Source organism: Lycorma delicatula, chromosome 5 (assembly GCF_047948215.1).
Source record: "Lycorma delicatula isolate Av1 chromosome 5, ASM4794821v1, whole genome shotgun sequence".
Classification (NCBI taxonomy): domain Eukaryota; kingdom Metazoa; phylum Arthropoda; class Insecta; order Hemiptera; family Fulgoridae; genus Lycorma; species Lycorma delicatula.
The window spans coordinates 138,838,620-138,865,479 of NC_134459.1; the positions used below are offsets into that span (position 1 = coordinate 138,838,620).

General features: G+C 28.5%; 1 protein-coding gene across 8 annotated transcripts in view; it reads right to left on the minus strand.

Moving 5' to 3' along the window:
* GluClalpha (glycine receptor alpha 1) overlaps window positions 1-26,860 on the minus strand; it is a 241,254-nt gene that overhangs the window by 46,782 nt on the left and 167,612 nt on the right. For 3 of the 8 annotated variants that reach the window (XM_075367151.1, XM_075367153.1, XM_075367157.1), the window contains one exon: window positions 8,006-8,076. The exons of 2 other annotated variants lie outside the window; for them this stretch is intronic. In XM_075367151.1, the coding sequence (XP_075223266.1) occupies window positions 8,006-8,076 (71 nt within the window). Of the gene's footprint in view, window positions 1-8,005; window positions 8,077-12,994; window positions 13,063-26,860 lie in introns of those variants that run through there. 3 more of the 8 variants (XM_075367154.1, XM_075367156.1, XM_075367158.1) reach the window with 2 other exon arrangements.

Genomic DNA, 26,860 nt, shown 5'->3' on the forward strand with positions numbered 1-26,860 from the left:
GCATTATAAATATTTTGCGTTCTTTTTTCTTGGGCGGCTGTTTTTAATTAAATCCGTTTATTTGATAAATTTAAAATTAAAATCTATAACTATTTCCTAAAGATCTTTTTCTATGCGATAATTAGAAACAAAATTATCTAGTATATTTTCGAATCTTTAAAATATATCTTATTTTATTTCTAAACTATATTTGTTTTAGATTCGATACTTTCAATTCTAAATCTTCTAATCTTTTACAATGCGAAACGGTAAAACTTCCAATAATCTCTTGCACGTGTAATTTATTTACAGCAGTCCGAAGTTGCAATGTATTTACTTTCGGAAATTAACTTTCGGTAAGATTTAATCCTTACTAAACCGTTTTCTTTTATTAAACTTAAGAAATATTCTTTTTTTCGGCCGATAAAAGATTTCTACGGTTTTAGATCTTTTAATATTATAAGAGAAAAATATAAAAATCTTCTTGCGCTAAGTATTTTTTTTATTTTTAACTAATTGTAATATATTTTTTTTAAAAACATTACTGCACCAAACTCTACCTTTTTTCCTATTTTAATTAAACCACCGACATAAGGAAATTTACCCTTATCGTTTATTTCAATGGCATATAAATCCATAGTGCTATTTAAAGGAACATTCGGTAACTTCTTTTCTAGTTCGTTTAAAAGGTTTTCTTTTCTACGCTTTCTTTCATTTTCTTTATTTTAGATTCTGGAATTTTTAAATATTCTTTATCTTTCTTTGTAAAAATATTTCCTCTACTTGTGCTGATTATCTTCTTTTAATGGTTCTACTTTTTTAGTTCGAATATGAATAAATTAATCTTTATGTTTATTATTTTATGAAAAAGAAACGATTTACATTTTTCGTTCGTAACTGAACCAGGTTCTTCTAAATTAATATTTGTTGGTAAAGTTGCAAACAAACAGTGTGTGTTAAAAAAATGAAATCCCTTTTTTTACGAAATATTTTGTTAGAACGAATTTTCTTCGGTAATTTGTATAGATAAACAGGTAACAAATTATAAAGCGTTTAAAATAAAATGTATTGATTTTTCTTTTTTTATCCTTTCCGATAGTTTAATATTATATCCTATATTTGTTAGCCGAATAAATATAATTTAAAATAACTTTTTACGTAACACAACCACTAGATTATGAAGAATTTATTAATTTTAATATTATTATTTAAATTGCTTCTAATCTTGTTATTCCATTTTTCTTGGCTTCCGTTCTGTCTTCTATTAGAACAATTTAAAGAATCAAAAATAAGATTGTCAAATTTTTATTTACAACACCGAAGTTTCATCGGGCAAACAAATTTATTATAAATCTTTACCCTGATATTATTGTAAATTAGAACTTAACAATCTATTTCGACGGTGTTATCATCACTTACAATTCTTTTTTAGAAACATCTTTAAAAATACTGGAATGGAAATCGAATTTTTTTCCAAATAAAATTCCATTTTGTTAAATATTCCGGTAAAATCTTGTATGATATCTAAATCAAAAAGATAGCAATTTACATTTCTAATATCTTTTAAGATATTAGAAATGTAGATCCTGTTAGATCTTTTAATAAACTACCTACATCTTAAGTCCGAAAATTCTATTTTATAATTTACAACAGGTCTTTGAAATTTAGCTGTTATTCTTGGCATTTATATTTAATTATTTCTATAATTTTTCCTTTTTTTTATTCAGAAGAACTTGGGCCTCCGTGGTACGAGTGGTAGCGTCTCGACCTTTCTTCATGAAGTCTCGGGTTCGAATCCCAGTTAGGTATGGCATTTTCCATACGCTATAAAATTCCATTTACATATCCCACGCGCAATATTTAAGCTTACGTGGTTATATCATAAAGAAAAAACTGGATCTTTTGCTTTTACTCCATAAAAACAATTAATATTTAGAAAATTTACTTTTTAGAAAACTAATACGGTCCACAACATTTTTTCTTTATGAATAATTCTTTATCTTTAATTTCGCGTCAGGAATAATTCAATATTTAAAATTATAATGTTAAATCATTCTGTTAAATCTTTATTTTATATATAGGTAATTAAATTTCCAATATTTTTTCGAAGGAATCTATTTAAAATTTCTCGGTCAGAGATTTTTTTTCTATCCATCCCCATTAAATCTTTTACATTAATTTTCTTTTCGGTTACTGGAATTCTTTTTTTCCGAAGTTTATTTTTATTATTTATAAAATTATTCTTAAGGTTTTCGAAAATTATTTTACAACTACCAATTTATTTATAATTTTTTCAATTAATCTCATTTTTTGTTTTTAGTTTTATTTCCTTAAAATATTTTTAAGTAAATATTTTCTGTTATTTTAATAATGGAGAACCGTAATACTGGAACTGAAAACTCTATCATCTGATTTTTTTTGAGTTATCTTTATAAGATCGTCTACTTAAAGATTTTAAGTTACTTTATTCGATAAGGACAATTGTGATGAAAGGAAAGCAGATTTCGATGCTGCACCGAACAAACGAAACATGTTTACTGCCCGGTGTTATTTCTAACATTATGCTTGTATGAAATATGGTTTAGTTTTTACTTATCTATTTTTAAATTTTAGGGGAATATTTTTAGAGATTTATTAAGTTGTTATTATCGACACCATATATATATAAAACGGAGAATTACAAGAAATGACTCTATCCGATCGGACTGGTGTACATCTCTTGACAACATAATTATTTGAAAGCATGCTTGGATAAGTCCAAACCTTTTACGGGGAGATTGTCGAATTTTCTCTTCAGGTGAATTCAATGAATGAAACAGGAAAGAGAGATATGGGTTTTCAATATATGACTTAAGCGAGGATTTCCGATGTTACACCTACCAAATCGCTAGTTCTCCCTTTTCGAAAATTTCTTTTGACTGAAACCAAACACAAATTTATAAATAAAATAATAAAATAAAATTTTTATTTATACGGTGGTGGGAAAGAACATACAACAGACGAGCCAAAGCGAATTTTATTCAGCAAACAACTCCAAATATCTGAAAAATCGGCATTTAAATGAAAAATCCAGTGTTATGTTTTTTGATGTTTAAGAGGTTTTTTCCTAGTGATTTAGAGAGTGTTATACGGAAAAATCTACCACCCGCACTTTCTAGATCTACTGCTAGAAAAGAAAATTGATTTTTTTTTCAAATGGGGAATGAATCATTGGTAAACATTTTACTTTTACAAAGATAAAGAATTTTGATGTGAAAAAATTCCTAATCTTTAGACGTCTCAGGTGTCAAAAATATTAAACGGCCAAAATATATAAGTCGGTTCCTTCCTTGAATGAGCAGTATCGAAGTGACTACTGACTTTTTATCATTTTAATCTGAGGGTATAAAAAACCTCACACAAAATTTACAAAAAGAGACTAAAAAGAATGTCAATAAAAAAATTAATCGTACAGTTTCATGAGAATCGTTGCAATGAGCGTATTCAACAGCGATCGGTTATCGATAAAACTATAATTAATCGAGCGAATGTCATAATATGTCAATTAATACGATTCAGTATTTTAATATAAATTACGTTATATATTTTATTTACTCTAATCGGATGAAAAAACTGAAACCACACTTACTTCATTTAATTTGAATTATCGAGATATTATATTAAAAGAACCAATTTTCCTGGTAGGGAATAAGGAAAAATAAAAATTAAAGAGCACTCATAAATAGAAAAAAAAAAAAAAATTAAAACTAAATAAATAACAGAATAATTAATAGTGTATTTCAGGTACGTGTTAAAAAAAACTATAGTACATGTACGTGGTGCAGTAATTAGGTATGATAGTTGTATTTACATTTGATGTGATTTGATGTAAACTGAAATGAAAATATGTATGTAGGCCTAAGTGATATATTTAAACCTTTTTTCAATAGTTTATTTGGGTCTTATTAACCTAGATTATATAACTGAACTGCGACCGATAATTCCATATGCTGAATATAAAATCAGTTATAATATTTTAAATAGGATTAAGCGAGTAAATTTAAATAAGGTATTACGAAATGCGAACCACATCGGTGGGCGTAAATCATTAATAACAAAAAATAATAATTTCGCTAAAACGGTTGCGTTACTGCTGACCAATATTTTATAAAATTAGGTTATGTTAATTAACTTTAAATTTTATTTGTAAATCTCTTAGTATTTCCCGTTTCATACATTTACATTTCATAAACCGATTATATAGATTTTTATATATTTATTTGCTTTTTCGCAAATCAAAAAACGGATGAAAAAAATTAAAACGAAAGGATCACAGGATGAATTTGCTTAAATCCGAATTAAAAATCTTAATTTGTGTCTTAAAAATATTCGATTAAGTTTGGGGAGACAATTAAAAAAATTTTAATGGAAAACGTAAGGTTCGACAAGTTACTTTAGACGGAAATTGAAAAAAATAAAAGATTTTAACATAAAAAATAATTCCATTACTAGTATAACCATTTGATGTTACTCACAAAAGAGCTACAAAAGTGGTCAGCATACCTTTTATAAATGATAGAAAGTGAAACTTTAAAAAAAAAAATTAATAAATTCACCTTCCTCAAAGCACCTATTTTTCAAAGTGAGGTCACTACTCGGGATCTGTTGTAGAACATTTTTGAAATTAGCTGTGAAATGCTTTGAGAATTGAATGCTTTTCATTTTTATTAGGGTTGTAATAGCCTCTAAAGTTTGTTACATAATTTTTTTTCAAGCCCTTTAATTTGATATCACAACCCTATCTTTTCATTCCAAATTTTTGAGTTGCTGCTTCCATGTAGATTCCCTGGGGGCTTGGTGTGTTTTAATATGAAAAGTAAACACTTCCGCTATAAAAGCATTTACTAAATATCAGTTTTTCTATTTTTAATGGTTGAACGGGTTTCCATATTTTATACATTATATATATATATATATATATATATATATATATATTTAAATACTACCCTTCTCCTCTACTCAGAGGTTCTTCCTCCTAGACCCCCTCCGTGTTCAATAAACTCATGCTTGTGAAAATAATAATGATAAATAAAAATTAAAGCTGTTCAATTTATAAAATTTATCAATGTATTGTAATTTCTGCAAAGTAACAGTTTGGTCAGAGTGCAGGGCCTGAAACTTTGAGTGATCTGAAGAATGTGAGTTTCAAAATAATTGGGATCCATCTTAAAAATAGAAGTTATAGCTAGCTGGTTACCCGTTCTTCATACGAGTAAAAACGTATCTTGTTCGCTTCTTAGTGTTAGCTGACAAACATTCACTAGGATGTGACTGTATTTCGTATCTCATTTTTATTTATTTTTAATTTTTTCTATTTTATGATTTTTAGCCAGGAAACCAGAGGCAGGTGAAACCAGTAGCACTGCCCAGTAACAGTGGCAAAGGCTGTGTTGGTTGTGGCACAGTCGCACTCCTTAAAAAATTGAAATTAAAAAAACCCGAAAAAGGTTTTTAGGTATTTATCTGAAGAGTATTTGCAAGCCCAGACCGCGTGAATATCTTGTTTAGTACAGTCGGAAATGTAGAAAATTTGCAATCATTGTTCGAAATATTTTTACCTTTTTTCACCCCTTTCCAAATTCGAATTTCAAAAAATCTAGAAATCTGTTTTTAGATATTCACATGAATGTTACCCACCCCAAAAATCAGGTTGATATCTTCATTTATTACCGAGAAATTAAAAAAAATGAGTAAAAATCATTGTTATTCTATTTTAAACCTTTAAACTCGAAATTTAAAAAAATTATTTCTTAGTGTACACTTACATCGTAAGAAGAACGGGTATGCACATTTTAATTTATCCTAATAGTTTTTGCTGGGAATTGATTTTGAGTCAGTCAGGACATCTTGTTTTATAGGTACACATATATTTATATACCGTAAGGAAAAACGAAAGAATTAAAATAAAATTTAAAAAAAATTCACAATTTTTGTGGAGTATATGTTTTCTTTCCATAGGCCACACTGAATTATTTTGTAGTTTTCGCAATCTGGACATAATTTTAACAAACAATTTTGAGAGATCAAAATCAAAGATGGAAAACTTTTCAAAATATAGGAAAGTGAAGATTTTATAGAAACAATATTCGTGAATAAAAATAGAAATTAAAAGTAATTTAGATTTTAAATTTATTATTTTTTATACGTTTCGCTTGAATAATAAATATATTCACCGTGCGTCAGCGTTAATTACCTTCAACGTAAGCACTTCCCTACAAAGTACAATTGATGACGTTTCAAAAAGAAACATTTTATATTGAGCATATTTATTAAAATAATAATAAATAAACGATATTTGTTTATCCGATTTCATTCGATTTAAATAAATTTTTTTCTGTAATTTAAGAACATATATTCTTAAAAATATTTTAGACCTATACTGTGCGTTTAACATTAAGGTAAGATAAATTATGTCGGTAATAAAAGATTTATTTGAAGTTTCAATAAATCTCATTTATAATTAAATGTGGTTTGCTAAATTGTTATTGAAGTAAAATTTAGAAAAAGTCTCTCCCCTCAACCCGTGAACCGTTTACAAAAAGTAAAATTATAACAAAATTTGCGTTCTGATTGTTTGAAAAATCACAAACTAAGTAAAAGATAATTCATGTACTACTAATGATTTGGTCAAATAATCAAAATGTATATGTTGATCTACATTTTTATTTTTGTTTTTTTTTCTGTTAAATAGTTGTCTTGGCTTTTGCTTTTTTTAGGTGTATTTAATACAAAGATGGATTTGTAAATCCATGTATGTAATCCATTTAAGTATGTATATATATAAATAAAAATATTAACTTAAATGTAATTTATATAAGTTTATCTTTCTCTTGATTGGATAAAATTAACTATAATACTTAAAAATATTACCTTTATAATAAAATATTCACTTGCATACTGGAGTATGTAAGAGAATTTTGTATGTGTGCATGAATGTGTATTGTCACCTGAGGAAGCTTGGAGAATTCTAAGCGAAACGTTGTTTAATTTATAAGTTTGTACAGTTGATTAAATAACCCAAGAAATTAATAGAGGTAATATTTTTAAGTAAAATTTGTTTTTTTATTATTTATATGTATACATACATATACACATACGGATTATAATTTACGTATAATGGTCTATTTTATGATAAAATCTTGAAATAATTAGAAATTTTGGGTAAGGGGGAATTTATATACACCTATATCTGAGCCCACCGAGCTGGTCTAGTGGTTAACTCGTCATCGAAAATCAGCTGATTTCGAAGTCGAGAGTTCTAAGGTTCAAATCGTAGTAAAGGCAGTTACTTTTATACGGATTTGAATACTAGATCGTGGATACCGGTGTTCTTTGGTGGTTGGGATTCAATTAACTACACACCTCAGGAACGGTCAGCCTAAGACTGTACAAGACTACACTTCATTTACATTCATACATATCATCTTCATTCATTCTTTGAAGTAACCTTACGATGGTTCCGGAAGGTAAACAGAAAAGAAAAAGAAGGCCTACATCTGAATATGTGTGTGTGCATTTATGTGTATTTGAACGTGTTTATCAGAAAAAAAATGAAATGTTACACTAATAGTATTTGCAATTTTATTATCATAACAGTAAAGCCAAAGTCAAATCAAGTGGAATGTAATACATAACCAAATAATAAAAAATAAAATAAATAAAAATACAATTTAAAATATAAAAACAAAATAATGCATTAAATATGTACAGACACATTATAAAGGCCTATTTACAGTGTACAGACATAATAAAATATAGCTTACATATAAAATACATACCATCCAAACAGCACAATGAATTGTTTTATTCAGGACGTTATATTTAATATATATATATATATATATATATTTTGACATATATCGTCCTTTTAATTATATCCAGCATATTTGCAAAAAAATATTATATATATATGTGTATCATACACATATATATATAATTAAGAGGGACGTATGTTAACAGACAGAAGGACCTTGCCACCGTGACTCACCATTTTGTAATCATCAATTTTGCTGATAGATCGAAGGAATATGTTGACACGCACAATGGTCGGTGCACCAGCTGTGGAATAAGTAAAGACGGAATAAAAATATATAAATAAAAATGACTATTAATATTAGTAGTAGTAGAAGTAGTAGTAGCAGCAGAAGTAGTAGCAGTAATATAATAGTAATAATAAAAATTAATAAAAAAAAAATTAAAACTAAAAGTAACAAATTTAAGATATTTTTATTTTTTAATCAATAATTCTATTCTAAAAAAATACCAAATTCCTGAAATAAGAATATAATGGTGTATGTAAATAATTAGTGTAGGTAACTACTACTGCTGTATGTAAATAAAATAAATTATAAATTAAAAAAAAAATTGAAATAGATTATTATTGTAAGAAAAGTAACTAAGGGGTAATGCAGTGATTATCTTGCTACAATAATCTAATAAACAGCATAACATTTCTGGATACTAGAAACTTAAAAAGTGGATAAAATATAACAAAATAAACAAACATTATATATATAGACGATAATTGTACGAAAGAATGAATAGCGACTCTTTATCAGTTGTAGCGAAGAATGGTTACAGTCAAGAGCACCACGACTGTCATTATCTTCAGAAAAGAACACCTAATAAATTTATTGAAAATATCCATCTTCTATTGTGTGCTGAAAATGTAATAAATATTTTTTTTCGAAAAGGTCATAAAAAGAAAAATCAAATACATAATTTTCCGGTTATTAATGTTTTTCAGATCGGTACCGTTCAAATTAGTGCGCTGTTACGTCATATCGGTATGTCTCACGCGGTGTTCAACATTTTTTTCTGAAATTTAAAAATTAAAATCATCCATATTTAATTATTTTTTCTAGGGTGATAATTAAATTTATTCGGTGAATAAGATCAGATATGATAATAGGCATATAAACGATGGTATCTCGGCGACTGCAACGCTTCGCTGCGTTAATAATAAAAGATTTTAATTAAAATATAAAAATTGTATCGCCTCAGAATAAAAATTCAATAATTAATAATCACAATTAGTTCAAAAATAATTATCGCAACTGCCAGCAAAATCATGTAACTAATGTTTATATATATTACTTTACGGTGATTTCTCAGTACAGAACTCACAATAAACCCTTAAAGTTAAGCGCATTAATAAAATTCTTAAGATATATTTTAGGTATGAAATATCTTAATTCTACAATATAAACTACATCTGTTCGTATTTTACTTCATTAAATGCACGACGCCGATATTTACTTGTTGGTGTTAACGCGGAACACAGACCGTTTTACACCTCGAACATAGTGTTAAAAATTTAACAGTGCGTATATTATTCTTCATTTTACGGCGAAATACAGTCGCTCACTATTATTTTGGGCTATTTAAAAAAACTAAATATAGAAGATCTTACATCTAATCGTCCGCATATCGAAGTCTCTTTTGGATGAATACATGAAAAAAGAGCGGAACCAGATTTCCTGAAGAAAACGATTCGACTGTTTTCCACGAATCCGAATTACTTCCTACAATCGATAACCTATTCCTGAATCCGATCGTCGACCGACGAGTGGCACACAGATCGATGAAGGGAACTTTATTTTTTTGTTACACTATTATCGGTAAAATGCATGCGAAAAAATGATATGAAAAAAAATGCTGAAATAAATATAAATAATTTTATTGTTATTGCTGTTGTTGCTAAAATAAAGCCTTCCGTTTTACTGCCATCGCCACACAAAAACATTTAACAAAACTAGGCGTATGTATGTCGTATACAATTTTTATGTATACGTATGACGAAATAAGAACATTTAGTAACAAAAATGTTTGAGCTTAACTGTTTCGTGAGCCAACTCGCTATTACTATTCTGATTGAGTAGTAATATTAATACAAATAATAATTATTATTACAACAATAACAGAAAATATATAATAAGCTAAAAGTCACAGATTAAACATTAACTGATGGAAATAATTATAGACTAATAATAAATCTGTGATGGTGAATAGTATTAAACAAATGTAAACTAAATAATAAGGTACAATATTCGGTACTGAAATATATGATGACAAAAATGTTTCTACGGTTAAATATCACAAGTTATTTTACAAATATCAACAATAATGCGTACACTAATGATCATGTCATGTGACCAAAAACCAACAACTATTATAATAATAAATAAATACATAATACCGTTGCTCGTCAAAATATTTTGTTTGGATTACAACCAAAATAAAATTCTATAGATTATAATAAACTAGTAAGGAGGTGAATGATTTCATTTTTGAAACACTCGTGTAAATAACAATGGGTTGGGATTATAGGCACACTACATTCAGAAGTTATTAATAATAATATAAAACAATAACAACAATAATTATAATTAGAATAAAAATAATAAATAAAAAAAATAAGAAGAGAAGCAAAAAGAAATAAATGAATAGCGAATAAAAAGTATATTTAAAAAAAATGCATCACATCTAATACTGACTACTTAAAATATCATTTTAAAAAATTTATATATATTTAACTAATTTTACGTATATCGGGTGCTTGAAAAATTAATAATAAAACCGTTGAAACGGACTTAAAGAATACGTATATTACGACATTTTATTTATTACTTAATACAATTCTTTCAACTTAATTAATTCGGTTATTATTTTAATCTTTCTGATAATGAAACAACGAACAAATAATTTTCTTCTTCTGTCTGTTGGATAAATCGACTTATTAAATCTTCCAGTCCTAGGAATTTAGTAAATGCATTCAGATGTAAAAAAAATGTATCACACGATTAACTAATTCAAAATTATCAAAAACAGAATCGACCCGTTAATGAATCAAACTTCACTTCCTCCGGTTCGCGTTCCTCCAAAAATATTGGTAAATTCATATAATTTTATATACATCGTTGTTATACGTAAATGAAACCGTTTCTGAGCAGCTTCTGCGAAGCTTTTATGAGGGTTTTAATGAATTTATTTTACATTTAAACAAACTTTCTGACTGATTTAGCTAGTTTCAAATATTTGGAACCGACGCCATGTTATATTTAATTAATTAAAAAAAAAAAGATAAAAACGAAATTCCATATATAGAAGTAACAATTTTTTTTCTAACAAACTAATCCGAATATATAATCTGCGAATGTATAAGAGTAAACATTTTTTTTGTCAGGTCGCAAATGTAAGTGAATTTCCGATAATTTTCTGAAATGTGGAAGGGCTTGAATAGACCGTCTAAAGAATATTGTGAAAACGGGACCTGGATTTTAAGAAATGGGTTCAAGGCCGTTAAAAATATTAATAAATTATCCATTTAACAAGATATGATCGTTTTTACTATGATCTTACTGTTTTCTACGTTTTTTTTTTTGCATAAAATAATGAGTTTTTTATTCAGAAAAACCTAACAGAAAGGTAAAATTATTATCGAAGAAACCGAGTTAAGATATTTAAAATGAAATTACACTAAACAAAAATATTATCTATGAACAAATAATAAAAAAAAGTAAATCTATGTAGATGATATAAGTCGGTTAGTATTCAGATCGATCGTGTGAAACAGCGATAGTGTTATTATTGATGAACAAAATTATTCTACAGAACAAAATCGAAAATGAAATCAGAAAAGGATTGTTCTTATGAAAAAAAATTTAAATGTTTACCTTTATTTTAATTAAAATAAGTTTATATTTTGAATACAAAATTTTTAAAAGTACTCGCAAAAAACTTTACTAAAACTTTTCATACGAAATCGAATTAATAACAGGAAATGAAAGGTTGGACGAAACGGCTGTAGTTTTACCTAAGAAAAGAGGTATTTTACTCGGTCATTTAATGAAATTTATTCAATTAGGCGGTTTATCATAGAGATTAAAAAATAGATAATTACGTAATAGTAACTGAACAAAATTTAAGGATAACATTTTTTAAGACGAGTTATTTATTCGAGATAGTAAACTTACGGTAAAAATCAAATCATCGAGACAAGCAGCGTTTTAACGCTTGTTTTTTTTTTTATTCAGAAGGTCGGCGGATCAAGATTTAACAAAATCGGTTTGATTAACGTCATCGGTTCCTTCTCCCAGACGACACTGTTGTCACCGTTCTAATTAACAAAAAAATCCCTGCTCGATAAATGTAAGGTGAACAAAAACGCACGTGTAATAATTAACGATAAAGCGACGCCGTTCGAGTCGTGTTATTTTTCAGTCTCGATTAAAGGAAGTTGATTTTTTCAGATATATCGTTATCGTTATACGATGCCTCACACGCTATGGTCAAGTAAGACGGAACAAAGAGTTGAAAAACTGTTTGATTTACCGACTTAAAAAAAGAAGAAAATAATCGCTGTAGAATGCATTTTAAACTCCAATAAATAAAAAGAAGAACGGTTGCTTTCAAAATACAATGATATCATCAGACGGGTACAGGAGGAAAACCGTTAGAATCTATATACCTTAAGATAAACTTATATGACACGAAATTAATCGCTTCGATCGATTAAAATCAATCGATTCTTCGATCTGGTCATATCGAATATTTCCTTTCAGACTTTCGGTTCGATTCACAAGATTTTTCGGTGAGACAGAGCATAAGAATGATTGAAATCGATGAAATTTACGATTATAAAACTATTACAAAAGGCTACTAGATGAAAAATTTAAATATCTCTTTAAATCCCGCTAAAAAACTCAAAATTTTGTGCGGAAAAGTTCACCCGATATACATAATACAATATGCAAGAAATAAATATTACACAGCATATCCATAGATAATAGATGATAATACGGTATACAATAGGCAGCAGTAATACATAACGGAATACACATATAGATAAATAAATATATGCAGTGTATATGAAGAACAAAATATGTATACACTGTATATAATTAGATATTTTTGGTTGCAGATCTTTTGGTATTCAAACTTTTTGGTTTCTATAACGTATGCTACATATACTTACCATTGTGACATCATCAATTTTTGAGATACTGCGAACAAATATGTTGACACGCACGACGGCTGGCCCATCTGTATATCGGGGGGACAACAAAAACAGGGAGAGAAAATTCGTATAAAAAAGAAACAACTTTATGCGTACATTAGAAAGAAAAATAATAACAATGATAGTAATAAGAATCATAATAACAATAATAACATCAATAATTACAATAATAATTAAGTAACAACAACAACACGTGTGAGATCAAAGATTATACTGAATTTTTCCATTATACAGGATTATTCATATACAGGTAGTAATAACAGATAAAGTATATATAAATTAATGAAGCTTAACAAGCCACCCGTTTTGTACACCGTACATATATATCTATACCGGCCAAATTTAAAATCAGAAACGTTATTTGTATCTTACTATAACGACATTCGAGAAGTCCACTACCGATTCACTTTACTTATCCACTTCACCAGAGAAAAACCGTACTTGTTATAATACCAAAAAATTCATCGAGTAATCTTTATATGTTTGAACGACCATCATTATGAATGAATGTAGAAAAATTTCGGAATTATTAAAAGAAAAGTAAGATGATATTTTCCATAATATTCGTTTAATCGTTTAACATCCTTTATTAAAAAATTTAACGTTCAAAGTTCTTTATGTACAATCGGACGGTAGAGTTTTCCGCGGGTATGTTAGGAACCAAAACCACTCGATCAATTTTTATACGCACTTCACCGTTAGATTTTTAAGGAAAAAAACTTGAAGAAAATTTTTAATATGAATTTATAAATCAAAATTCTGATCTATCTCTGTTCAAATAAATTCAGAATTATCTATAAAACCCAAATCTTACGGTCGTTAGTATAGTTTTCTTTTTATAGTTAAGATCACAGAAATGATGTTCATGAATTTTTTAGAGATCGATCCGATATAGAAAGATTGTTTTTTTTTTTAACCGATAAAGGTATTTTGAATTTATCCGGGTCGGTTATTCTTAACAAGATCAGAAATTTCATACGGACTGTGACGAATAAAATGAGTAAGAAAGAAATATATCCTTTAGCCACGAAAAAATAATTCTTTTTCCGTTTACTTTATGTTTAGATTACAAACGATACAGTCTCTACTTTCAAAGAAGATAATGAAATATCAAATATATTTAACAAAAGAGAGTATATGAAATAATTTATCGATACTAATATATTGTACTTTTCATAAAAGGAATAAGGAATAAAGAAATTAAAAGAAAAAATTGACGCCGAAGTAACAGTTGGATTATAAAAAATAAAACTACAAACATTCTTTGAAAATATTAATATTTTTTCTGAAAATAGAAAAGAATAAAAAACAACAATTAACGGTATGGAATCATCGCTTCGGGAAAAATTAATTAAAAGATAAACAAGAATAAAACAAAAGTAATGAAACGAGACGGAAAGAAAAAGATAAATGTGATGTAATGTAAGCGGTTAAATATCGAGATAAGAAAAAAATAATATACTAGAATTTACATAATTCTGTTAATTCGGTAATAAGAGTAAATTACAAAAGATGACGAGTTAAAAGAACTGACTCTACAAGCAATGAGATGGGAGATTTTATGCGGAAGAAACCTGTCTATAAAAATATCGATTTAAAAAGAATATTTATTTAATCGAACATAGTCATTATCGGTCTGTAGAATTATTAACAAAAATTAGTTTTAACTTTATACGGAAAACTTTTAATTGTTACATATTTTCAGCCGACAAAATTAAAATTTTCAATAAGTGTACGCTTTAGTCGGTTTTTATAATATAATCGACGTAAACGGGGAAATAAAATTATTTAAGGAATAAGCGATATTATAATTCTTCTATTTCGGATAATCTGTTTTTCAAAATTAATAATAAAATAAATTAAAAAAATTACAGCTACGGAATAATAGCGCTCTGGAACAGTAAAAAAAGATATAGAAAAGATACACTACACTATAAGTACGAATTTAGTAATATTATGATTATAATAAATATTGTGATAATTTTAAATTACAAGATAAAAGTTACGTATATAAAAAGAGAAATATCATTAAATTTGTAAATGATAACGGCATTTTTAAATTCGTTGATAATAAAGAAAATTGGGCGTTTACAAATTAATTTGCAAATATTTTTCAGAAAATAAATTTAAATTGTTTTTTTTTTTTTTATTTTGCATATTTCAAATATTTAAAATTTAATGTAGAGGCATTAAATAATGTAGATATATAAATTAAAAAAAAAAACATATTTATTTTAAACATATATTAACGATAGTAAATCCGTTTATGAACGACCGGTATCGAATAAACATAAATAATAATTATTAAATATTATGTAAATAGTCATAATTACATTTTCTTATTAAGCAATAAACATTTATTATATATTATACACAATATTTATTAAAGTCGACGCTGTCAGCTACTTTCCATATAATTCTACTTCACCGTTTACATTTAATATTTCAGTAAAACCGGTTTGTTTAAAATCGATTAGCATATAATTTATTTTGTGATCCTGAAGACTATATAACTACTGAAAGCGCCCGAAATATATTCTTACATTTGTGTTGATAAGAAGTTAATTAATTATAAAGATATTTAAGTTTTTCTTAGGTTTATACTGCAATATGGTAGCGGAAAATAGCGAAGAAGTGGTATAAAACGATGAAAAAAGGCTTTTCAGATTTGGCGCTACGGGAGAATGTAGAAATTTAGGTAGCTCAATAAAAGTACGAAATGAGGTTTTTAGATAAATTAAAGATAAGAGAGGAACCTGGCCAGTGTATCTATTATAATTACGATGTTGAAAAAGAAATGACGGGATTGGAGAATAATATACTAAGATATTCGGGATTAGTGAATCCGGTTTTAGAAGGAATCGTAAGAATAAAAACAGTAAAGGCAGACAAAGATTAGAATATAAGAAATCGATAATTCAGAATATAGGTTGTAGGAGTCATGTCCAAGCAAAAAATTATTGAAAACGTGTCCGACGACCGATGAAAAATTTGGATGAACAAGAAAGAAGGATTAAACTAAAGAACCTAACGACCGCTTAAGTGGTTGAGTTATTGGCACAGTCGACTGCTAAAGTAAAGGTCTTGCGTTCGATTTCTGACATTAGCCAGAACTTTCACGGCAAAGTAGAACCGCATTTGAAGATTATATACATAAAATTTGTACGGTCATGGTACTCGACATCATGGACGAGAGTAATTTAGCTAGAATTTATGTCGACAATCCCTTCTGGAATTCCATTCAAAACTGCATAATGAAAGAATATTTAGGCAGATACACAGATGATGAAGAATTGTACAATAGTTCTGAAAGATATATTACACATAAGAGAGGATAAGATGAATTAATTCTTGATTTTAAATTAATTAAAGCGTCCATCCTTGAATTAATTATCATAGATTACTTAAAAGATTTGACTTGCAGAGGCCTTCAAGTACAGTCATATGTCTACACGTGAGGTGCATTATATCATTTAAAATTGGAAGTCCGTTTTTTCCAGTACTTCAGCCATCTTAATGTTCGGTTACCGTTTACTTTATACGAACCCATATAAAATGTTTTCGTAGTCAACAGCCGAAAAATAACAATTTTTAAAGAGTTTACTCGATAAGTGTATACAAGTCGTTTGAACCGGTAAGATACCGAAAGAGATGTTATATTAGGCGGTTAACCTCGGTCGATAAAGACTGACAAAAATTAAAGATATTGTAAATATGAGTTAAAGAAAATCTAAAAATGAATATATTTAATACAATAATTTATATGGGTATAATATATATATACATATTACTATTTATGTATTTGTTTAAATGATTTCATTACTGTGAATTTGATATACTACCGAAAATTTTCATATTAAATTAATTTTAATTTTAAGAAAATTATAGGAAATAACCGATGAGATAAAATCACAAGTCATGGTGATGTTAATAGTAACTGCAATATAAAATCTCCCAACAGATTGTACATAATAGTATGACTTAATTTATTATTTTGTTTAATTTTAAGAATTTTATAAATAAATTATTAATTAAAGTATTTGTACGTAGATATTTATTCACTGAAAAGCTTTTATTCAGTTAGCATCATCCGATCTAGGTACGAATTACGATTGGATAGAGAGTTTGTACGTGCCACAAACACTAATTACATAAATGAGAGATGTACAGTCCTGCATACAAGCCCTTGAAATACCTTTTCCACCATTTACCGAATTCTGTACCTCGGTTTGATGATATCGCTGAAAGAAAGGGCGACTATTAAAAAAATAAACAAAAGATTTTAATTAGTATGAATTTTCATAATCCATCGGATAAGTTAAAATCAATACCTTCGAAACACTCTGCACAGAAGGCTTCTAGAGAACGTACCGATAAATTATCGGTTCTGAAATGCGACGCTGTTTTTTTAATATGATCTTTAAGATTTCGGCAGCCCAGAAATCTTTCTAGATCGGACGACTTTAAAATAATCGACAGTTTGTAAATGAAGTCATCGAACAGTCAACATATTATAAAGTAACGCCGTTGTTCACGGATAACAGAAAATGGTATCCGTTGCGCGAAATACAGCTAAATAATTTAATATCTCATTAAAAAAATATATATGTATTAATAATCACTAAATCAGTAAAAATAAATTTGTAATAAAGTGAATTAAATTTAAACTACATAGTGAATAAAAATAAAAGAATAAATGCAAACTAATTTACTATTTGGCATTCCCAATATATTCAAAAGTAAGACAAAAAGGAAATAAATACACTAGCAACTTTTTCAAATTAACGTAAAATAATAAAAATAATTTTATAAAACTATTATCTACCAACGAATCAAATTGCAATCTGCAACAAACGCATACAACCGCATTGCATTGTATCATTGCATCGCATCACATAAAAATTAATAAACAAACTTAAACTTAACTAAACATATCCCTATATTTCTTACTATGTTTAATTAAATAATGAATAATTGAACTGCCACTACGTTACGGTTGTGGTGTTGTGGTGTGTTATATAAAGACTGTTATGATAATGCGACTGTTATTATTGTTCCTGCAAAATTTATACAGGATAAATACTTATTAAAAGGTATAAGAATATGTCAAATGAACGGTAGATAATTTATTATTTGTATACTCATTGTATTTATTTAAGTACTTAGTTCATCGAAACATCTTATTTAATTAGGTACTTATTTAGATAACGAACCTCAAAGTCGTATTTTTAAAATATAAAAGGTTAACTATCATTACAATTCATATTATTAGCTTTATTAAAACTGCTCACGAGAGGTAAAAAATATTTTTCAAAAATAAATGGGAAAAATGCTGTTAACGTAAAAATTTTTATCCTAATTGCGCATAGATTCGCGCATAAGATGATTTTTTTACAGATCGAATTTTTATGAAATCACAAATCAAAACCTAACTCGTTTTTAAACGTCCGGCTGCAAATTTTATGCTGGCGTTATTTCTAGAGATAATCGATTTTTGAAATATTTAGCGATTGTTGAAAGTAACGATCTTGTTTCAGTTAAAGAATAGTTAATTAAGAGCAATATTACTCCTGAAATTAGTAAAGGAATAAGGAATACGACGAAATGACACTATTAAATAAAGTTTATTTTATAATCGACTGGATTAAACAATGAATAAAACACATTTTTGGTGTGGTTTTCCACCATCTAAATTCAATAATAAAAAATCTTCTCGCGTAAAATCAATATTTTTTTTTTTTAATTTCTTATGTTTTGTTTAATTCACACAAAAATGAGACAAGTCTGTCGATTATCACGATCGAATCGTTCTGTTAACTTTTCATTTGTTAACAACGGTTTGATTTTCATCACATCGATTAAAATGGTTAACATCAATTAAATGGATCGTTTCATCTTAACTAAATTTTTACGACCACTATTCGCTCAAATAAAAATAAGTAAAAAAGATCAAAAATGTTCAGTATGTTAATGTTAATAATACTGAGCCACGATGGGTTTTAATGTTTTTCGGGTGAAGCGATTTTTGTGATTTATACGTCATGGATGAATTCCGGTAAAACATTTCAAAGGAAATAATTTTAAAAAATACTTGACGCAACAGTTTTAGCATTATAAATCCGGCTATTTTGTAATCTATACATTTTTGGCTTGTGTTCGACTAAAACTGTAATTATATTTAAATGATGAACATAATTCCATCGGTATACTTCAGTGGTAGGGGTTTAATTAGCGTCACTGTCGTAAGAAAGTTTGACCACACACAGGACAAGACCGTTTGCCGAATCGTAAAATAAGAATTATAGCTTATTAAAATTACCTTGTTCGTTTTATATTTCTAATAGTTTTATAAACGGAATGATTAACAGCAAATGTATTTTTGTAAACGTTTCAAAAAAAAAGAAACGTATGAGTACGAAACCGTATATTGATATTAGTTCCTTTTAAATGCATGATTTACCATCGTCGTATGGGACGATCACAGCAAACCGTAAAAAAAATATAAACTAAAGGTAAAATGTATAGATAAATATAGCGACCAATATTTTCAGAGATGGACATAAATTTGTCTTGTAAAAAATTATCTAGATCGCAGTATATGTACGATTATTTTTACTGCGAATAATCAAAATATCTCACCGAGGTTGCACGAAAAGAAGACGAATCGGACTTGAAATGGACTACTACAGCTACACGCACGGCGACGTTTGTTTTATACAGGGCGTTTCATAATGTTCTTAGGAGTTACAAAAATTCAGTACAAAAAAAGTATTTCACTTACCTAAATCAATGTTGTACGAGGTGATGCAGGGATTCAAACAGTTTTTGTTAAAATCTATAAATGTTCAATATGTGCTCCTCTGGTGACACGGCACACATCAACACGAAAGTCTAGCTCTTGCCAAACTCGTTCTAACATGTCATTTTCTATAGAGTTGATCGCATTGACTATGCGATCCTTTAGCTCAGCGATATCATGCGGCATCGGTAGGATAAACACCTTATCTTGCACGTAACCCCAGAGAAAGAAATCACATGGCGTGAGGTCTCGTGATCTTGGTAGCCACAGCATAATGTGTTGGTCTTCTTCAGACGTACGTCCTATCCAGCGCCGAGGTAATGTTGTGTTAAGGTACTGTCGAACCTCGTTATGAAAACGGGCAGGACAACCATCTTGCTGGAAATTGAAGTCGTTGAGTATCTGAGGCATAAGCCATAATTGTAACATATCCAGGTATATCATGTCGGTTACTGTCGTTTCCATAAAAAAGAACGGCCCATACACTGCCTTATGAGAGATCGCACAAAAAAGGTTTACTTTCGGAGAATCCCGAATGTGTTTCACAGTTTTCAGTTTGGGTTTTCAGTTCCCCAAACTCGCACGTTATGACTGTTTACTTTGTCGCTAATGTAGAAAGTAGCTTCATCGCTAAAAATTATCTTGTTTAGAAAAGCTTCATCTAAAAACATATTTTCCTGTAACTGTACACAAAAATCGAGCCTAAGTGTTTTATCTCCATCAGAAAGACGCTGGATTGATTGAAGATGGTACGGTTTGCATAATAAACGTTTATGGAGAACTCTCCACACTGTTGTTTTCGGAATTCCTAATTCTCTGCTTGCAGCCGCAGTCGATTTTGACGGGCTGCGAATGAAACTTGCACGCACACGTTCGACATTGACTTCTGAGGTTGACGGACGACCGGTGATTTTCGCTTTCACAAGCAACCAGTTTCACTGAATTGTTTATACCATGCACGAATTGAATTGTCACTTGGTGGCTCCTTATGAAATTTCAACCGAAACGCACGTTGCACAGAAATAACTGACTTTGACAAGTGAAATTCTAACACACAAAACGACTTCTCGCTTCCCATGGCAGCCATTTTCTCTACTGTCGACGCCTAGTGAGCAAATGGTTTACTAACTGCCTAGTATATGTTGAAAAAACTATTTGAAGTACTCTTTCGTACAGTACTTGTTTTATTCTTATGAGTGAAATAGTTTTTTGTTAATGAATTTTCGAAACTCCGAAAAACATTATGAAACGCCCTGTATTTACAGATGCGTTTGATTGATCCATTAAACTGACTATATTTACCTTTGCATTCATTTTAAAACTCCCAATAATTAATTCTAATTTATTATTTCTAAAATTTCATTGATAAACTATTGTAAGCGGACGGTTAAGAAAATTTCGGACGCTAATCACTACAAAATTAATGTCTTTCGGATAAATGCTGTGAAATGGCTGAAGTATAAGATATCGTGCTGTGTCAAATACCCAACCAAAAATATTAAACTGTATTAATTTAATTCAGAAGATTGTAATCCCGTTCAAACAACATCTAAAAGGCATTAAAAAAGAATCACAACTTACAGCGCATTATATCTAAATAAGTACACTCAATTATTTTATCTGTCATCATATTCGATAACAGCAGTTATGTATTTTAGTTACGTTCTTAATTTGTGTAATCGAACAATTTATTTATTTATTTTTTTTTTATAAAATTATTTAATTTTAAATTTATTAATTGTGTTCATAAATATGTGTAATATATTTAATAAAGTTAAATTATATAGAGTTAATACTATCGACCAATTTTAAAACTACATTCGAGAAATGTAAGAAATGTTTATATAAATTAATATACATTTAAGAATTCATTTGTGTATGTTAATACAGACAGTTTTTAAATTATTCAAAGCAGAAATTTAAAAAAAAGTAAATAAAAAAATTAAATAAAAGTTTACTCAACTCAGTGAATATTATAAATAAAATAAACTGTACATGAAAACATAATTTAAAAGTAACAATTTTAATAATAATAATAATAACAATAATATGCGCAAATTGGCAAAATTTTCGCATAACAATAGCGTAGTAGGCCTAAAATTAAAAAAAAAAAAAATACTTAGAATTAATAAAAATAATATTACATCATTCAACAAAAAATCATTCATTACAGCCAATATCTGAATATAAGTTAATAAATAACGCAATACTTTTCAACTCATTGTAAATTTGTTATTGTTTTGAAAAAAAATTAAATAACTCAAACGCAGCCAAATCACCATTTATTATTAATAATATGTCATTATTTATAATAGTAATTAGTAAAGCGGTGTTAAAAAAATAATTAAGGATATATTATTACGTAAAAAAGTAACCGATCTTGGCTACTTTATCTGTATATATATTTACACAATGTCATTCAAAGTAACCGGGCTCACCCGGTTAGCGAATTATTTTTCATTCACGATTACTGGCCGCAAAACCACTCGTTCCACATTAAAATTATTTTGATATTCAAATAATTAATTTAATAGATGTTTTTATATTTATATGTTTTATCGCATTCATTAAGTATATTCCTAAAAAAAACAAAATATAAATAAAAACTTTTCTTAATCGATCATAGACAATTTTAAAGATAAATTGTATTATTTAGGAAAATTACTTAAAATTCACATATATAATAATTACTTTCAACGTTTTGCAATTGAAATTCGAGTCGGGGATGAATATAATAATAATAAATAACATACATATCTTATAACCGTAAAAATAAATAAAAATGAAAATAGTATTAACAATAAAACACGGCAACAATTAATCGATAAAATAATAAATATATATATAACCAATAAAAACAAATTGTGCACTACGTAGACAGTTTTATCTACAAAAAAGCAATTTTCATGCATTTAAATTACAAATAATCGATCGCATTTGTTTCATATAAAAAGAAAAAATTATCATATTACAGATATAATGTTGTAGACCGGTTTTTTAACCGAACGGTAAAACAAAACGGTCGTCATAAAGAATCGATATTTTGACAAAAATGATAAAACTTAGGAAGGTTTCGACAAACAAAAAAATCCTGAAAAAATTCCATCAAATCGACAGAAGTAGTCGTGTTGATCTGTATATGAATATCGTTAAAAAATGTTATTTACACTCCAAGCGAATAAATGTTAAAATGCAAGAGTAAATGCAAGTATACAGGAGTAAAATGTTAATATTCTACAAATAAACGAGTTAAAGATTGACATGCGCAGATCATAATTATAACGGTCTGTGAATACACACGCAAACTCTTTGATATTACACTAGTTCAAAACATAAGTTCCCTTTACACAGGGGTTTCTTCAAGGAACCTCACGATGTAGGATGATTTTTAAATTAATCACATCTCTTTACTTATTGCCATTTCATTAAGTATATTCCTAAAAAAAACAAAATATAAATAAAAACTTTTCTTAATCGATCATAGACAATTTTAAAGATAAATTGTATTATTTAGGAAAATTACTTAAAATTTACATATATAATAATTACTTTCAACGTTTTGAAATTGAAATTCGAGTCGGGGATGAATATAATAATAATAAATAACATACATACCGTATATCGACAGCAATTTAACTTTTAGCAAAACAGATACAATGGATAATCGATAAACCGCAACGTTTAACCTTTTGAAGGGTATTTTTTCAAGATTTCAAGATTCCAAAGGAAATTAAAGTGCGTAATAACATTAATGGGGCCCGTGATAAATTTGAAATCGAGATAACCACAAAGCCCCGTACGAAAAAACATTACTTAAAAAAAAATGAAGTTTTTTATTATTTGTTTTTGGTGTGTACCATTTAAAAATAACTTTTGCATTCGGATAACTCATTTATTTAGTGAAAAGTTATACAAATTTAGTGATAAGTTTTATATTATCGGCTAATGTTAATCGAGAGTATCTCGATAATCCAAAAATTTTCAGAATATTTGAAGTAGATTTATTTAATAGAAATTCAGTGACTAGATGTGCCTCTTCTTTCCCGTTAAAGCCCATCAGGGCTACGAACCGGAGAGTGGTGGTGTGGCGACCGGAAGCGGTACAAGGCGGCTGTCTTCCCCTACGGGTTTAGGATGGTCCCTCTTCTTCATAAAGCGACAGTGTCCATAAAGGCAAATTAAATCCTAGGTTCTCTGTGCCAGAATATTTAGTTAATATTTAAAACAAACGGCGACCGTAAATCAGGAGTATTGAAATTTTAAATACTTACTTTTTTTATAAAAAAAAGCCAGCGCTTGACTATCGCGTTATCTCGGGATCCCTTTTAAAGTTAGTGAATTATTATTTAGTTAATGATATTTCTGTTTGTAGTGACAAGAAATATGCTACCTTTATTTTAGTTTCGCTACTACCATAATACAAACAACAAAATTTCAAATAAAATAATTTATGAACTGAGGAAATAAAAAAGGAATTTTATCGTTATTTTTTATTGAATAATAACTAAATTAAATTAAAAAGTAAATTTCTATACATTTTTTTTTATGTGCATATAATAATTACATGAAGTACAGAAACAACAATACCTCTAAAGGGGTTTCCTTTTTTTTTGATTGTTCATATTCGCAGGGGTCAGCTATTCGTATGCAATGGATGGCCTCTCCCGGATACGCTTCGGCTCCTGCGCCGTCGGTTTGAGGCTAGCAAAAGGAAAGACCAAGACGCGGTCTCCGGCGGGTGGCTGGGAACGGCATAGCCGGGCCTGGTTTCTTCCGTCGGAGATTAGAGGCAGACAATTAAAAAATCTGGAACTGGGGGGCTGACCTTCTGTACCGGGTTGATAACCGGTGAGTATGAAGGCCCTCTTAGAGTCGCAAGGACACGTCCCCGAGCCGAATATATTTAATTGGATGTCCGGCTCGGGGATGTAGGGGAAAAAAGACGAAAAAAGGGGTTTCCTTGCTCAGGTTGCTCACTTATATTAAAAAAATTAAAATTTATTCTTATAAGTAAAAATAAACTTATTATAAAAATTTTATGGACAGACAGTAAAGATAATTTCTAACCGTACGGGATAATTTTCATAAACAGGCTGATTAATAATATGAAAAGTTAAATACAGACAGATTAACCAGTATTAAATGCATAATTAAATGATTATTTTCGTAACATAAAAATCCAGGCTTCATTTCCAATTATTTTACGAGTATTAAACTTATACTCAATATGTAGTGAATAAAGGATGGAAAAAGTTTTCAAATATTCCAAAATTCAACTATTTGGCGTACTGATTGATAATCAATACTTTATCGGTCAGTCATTATTACATATCAGAGAAAGTCGTTTTGTGCAACAATGCATAACAGATTATTACAGTTTGTTCTCAAACCAAGACGGGTTGAGACTTTCTCAAAGTTTCGTTTGGAAGTTTAAGAATGAACGCTAACAACAATTCGGTAAAATCTTATCTTTAAAAAAGGAAAATATGTGGATAATGTTCTTTATATTCTTTATCTCAAACGAGTATCACGAAATAGATGAGATAGATCGGTGAGTAAATCTTCTACGACTATTCCCGAAGTCATAAATTGGTGTCAAGGAAGTACTGCGCATTAAATCACGATGAAAATTTTGTCTACGAGACGGATCATAATAATGAAAGAAATCAGTACGAAACAAACACAAGACCGACGATCCAAGAGTTGATAAAAAAAGAAATAATCGAGTAGTGTAAACAAGTATAAAAAAGATTGGTGTCGAACGAAGTTATTAACAAGAATTTGTTGGGATATAAATGTTATCGTTAGAGTATAGTGCGTATGTTATTGTTATGAACAAATTATGCTTCGAGGAAAGTCGACACAATTGCTAGTATTATTTTACCGCTGTACCGATCTATTAGCTGCCGATAGAAGATTCGAAACGCCAATCTACCGAATCACGCCGCATTCAGCGGCAGCTAAATACAGAACGTGCTTTTACATTTGGACTGGAATGCGGTCAACAGAGAAATCCAAATGATCCCCGGAAAAAATAAAGAAGAAGATGGTAATATAGACGCTCTAGACAGAGGGGCTCAGTCGCCTCACCGCAGTCGGTAGCAATTGCCGACCACCCTGGCAGCCGACATATCAAACCTTCCTAACCAGAATCACCGATATTTGAAGTGCTTATTCCGATCATAAAATAGTACAAACAGTTACGATTAAAGTCTGACAATAATTTAAAAACTGCATTAAAAAGATAAGCCGCTGCTCCATTTTTTATCCAAATAAATTTTTTAAAATTATTACCGTACAAAATTACTTATAATCTTTTTTTTATCAAATTATTTTGTTATTAAAGGCATAATTTTTTTTTAATAATAAAATGATTACTTTAAATTTTATTAAAACAAAAATAAATAAATAGAAATTAATTTTTTTCTTAGGAGATAAAACATTACCGTCTTGTTTAAAAAGGTGTAATAATCAAATGTATCGGGAAGAAGCCCTAAAGCTATTTTTACTAGAGCAATTACATTTTAATATTTTTCCAAGTTTCAGTAGAGTAAAATCTGTAATACACTTCTTGGCAAAGCTACCTGTTAAACCGGTTGTTTTAAGGATTAAATTCTTGTATATGAATCCGATCGTCACTAGTACAATACTTTTTCGAGAAGATTAGATCATAGTATATTTCTTTTTGCTATAAATATAGTGTTTTCCGATACTATTCGGACATTTTTAATTTAATTACTTATTTCGTAATGTAGATGTATTCCTCTATTTAGAGAAACCCTAAGAATTAATTATACGACGAATAATTTATTATATTTTTAAAGAAGTAAATTTATTACCGTATTTATTTTAAAGTTGTCCTATTGCACAAAAGTGAACGATTGTTGCTATGAAATAATTTGTTCGCGTTCAGTTACTTCACGTCAATTAAAATTATTTGTTATATTACATTTGTTATAACATTTGTTGTATTTTACAGTAAAAATATTTTTTAATTGTATAACGTGTATTTTATAGTATATATA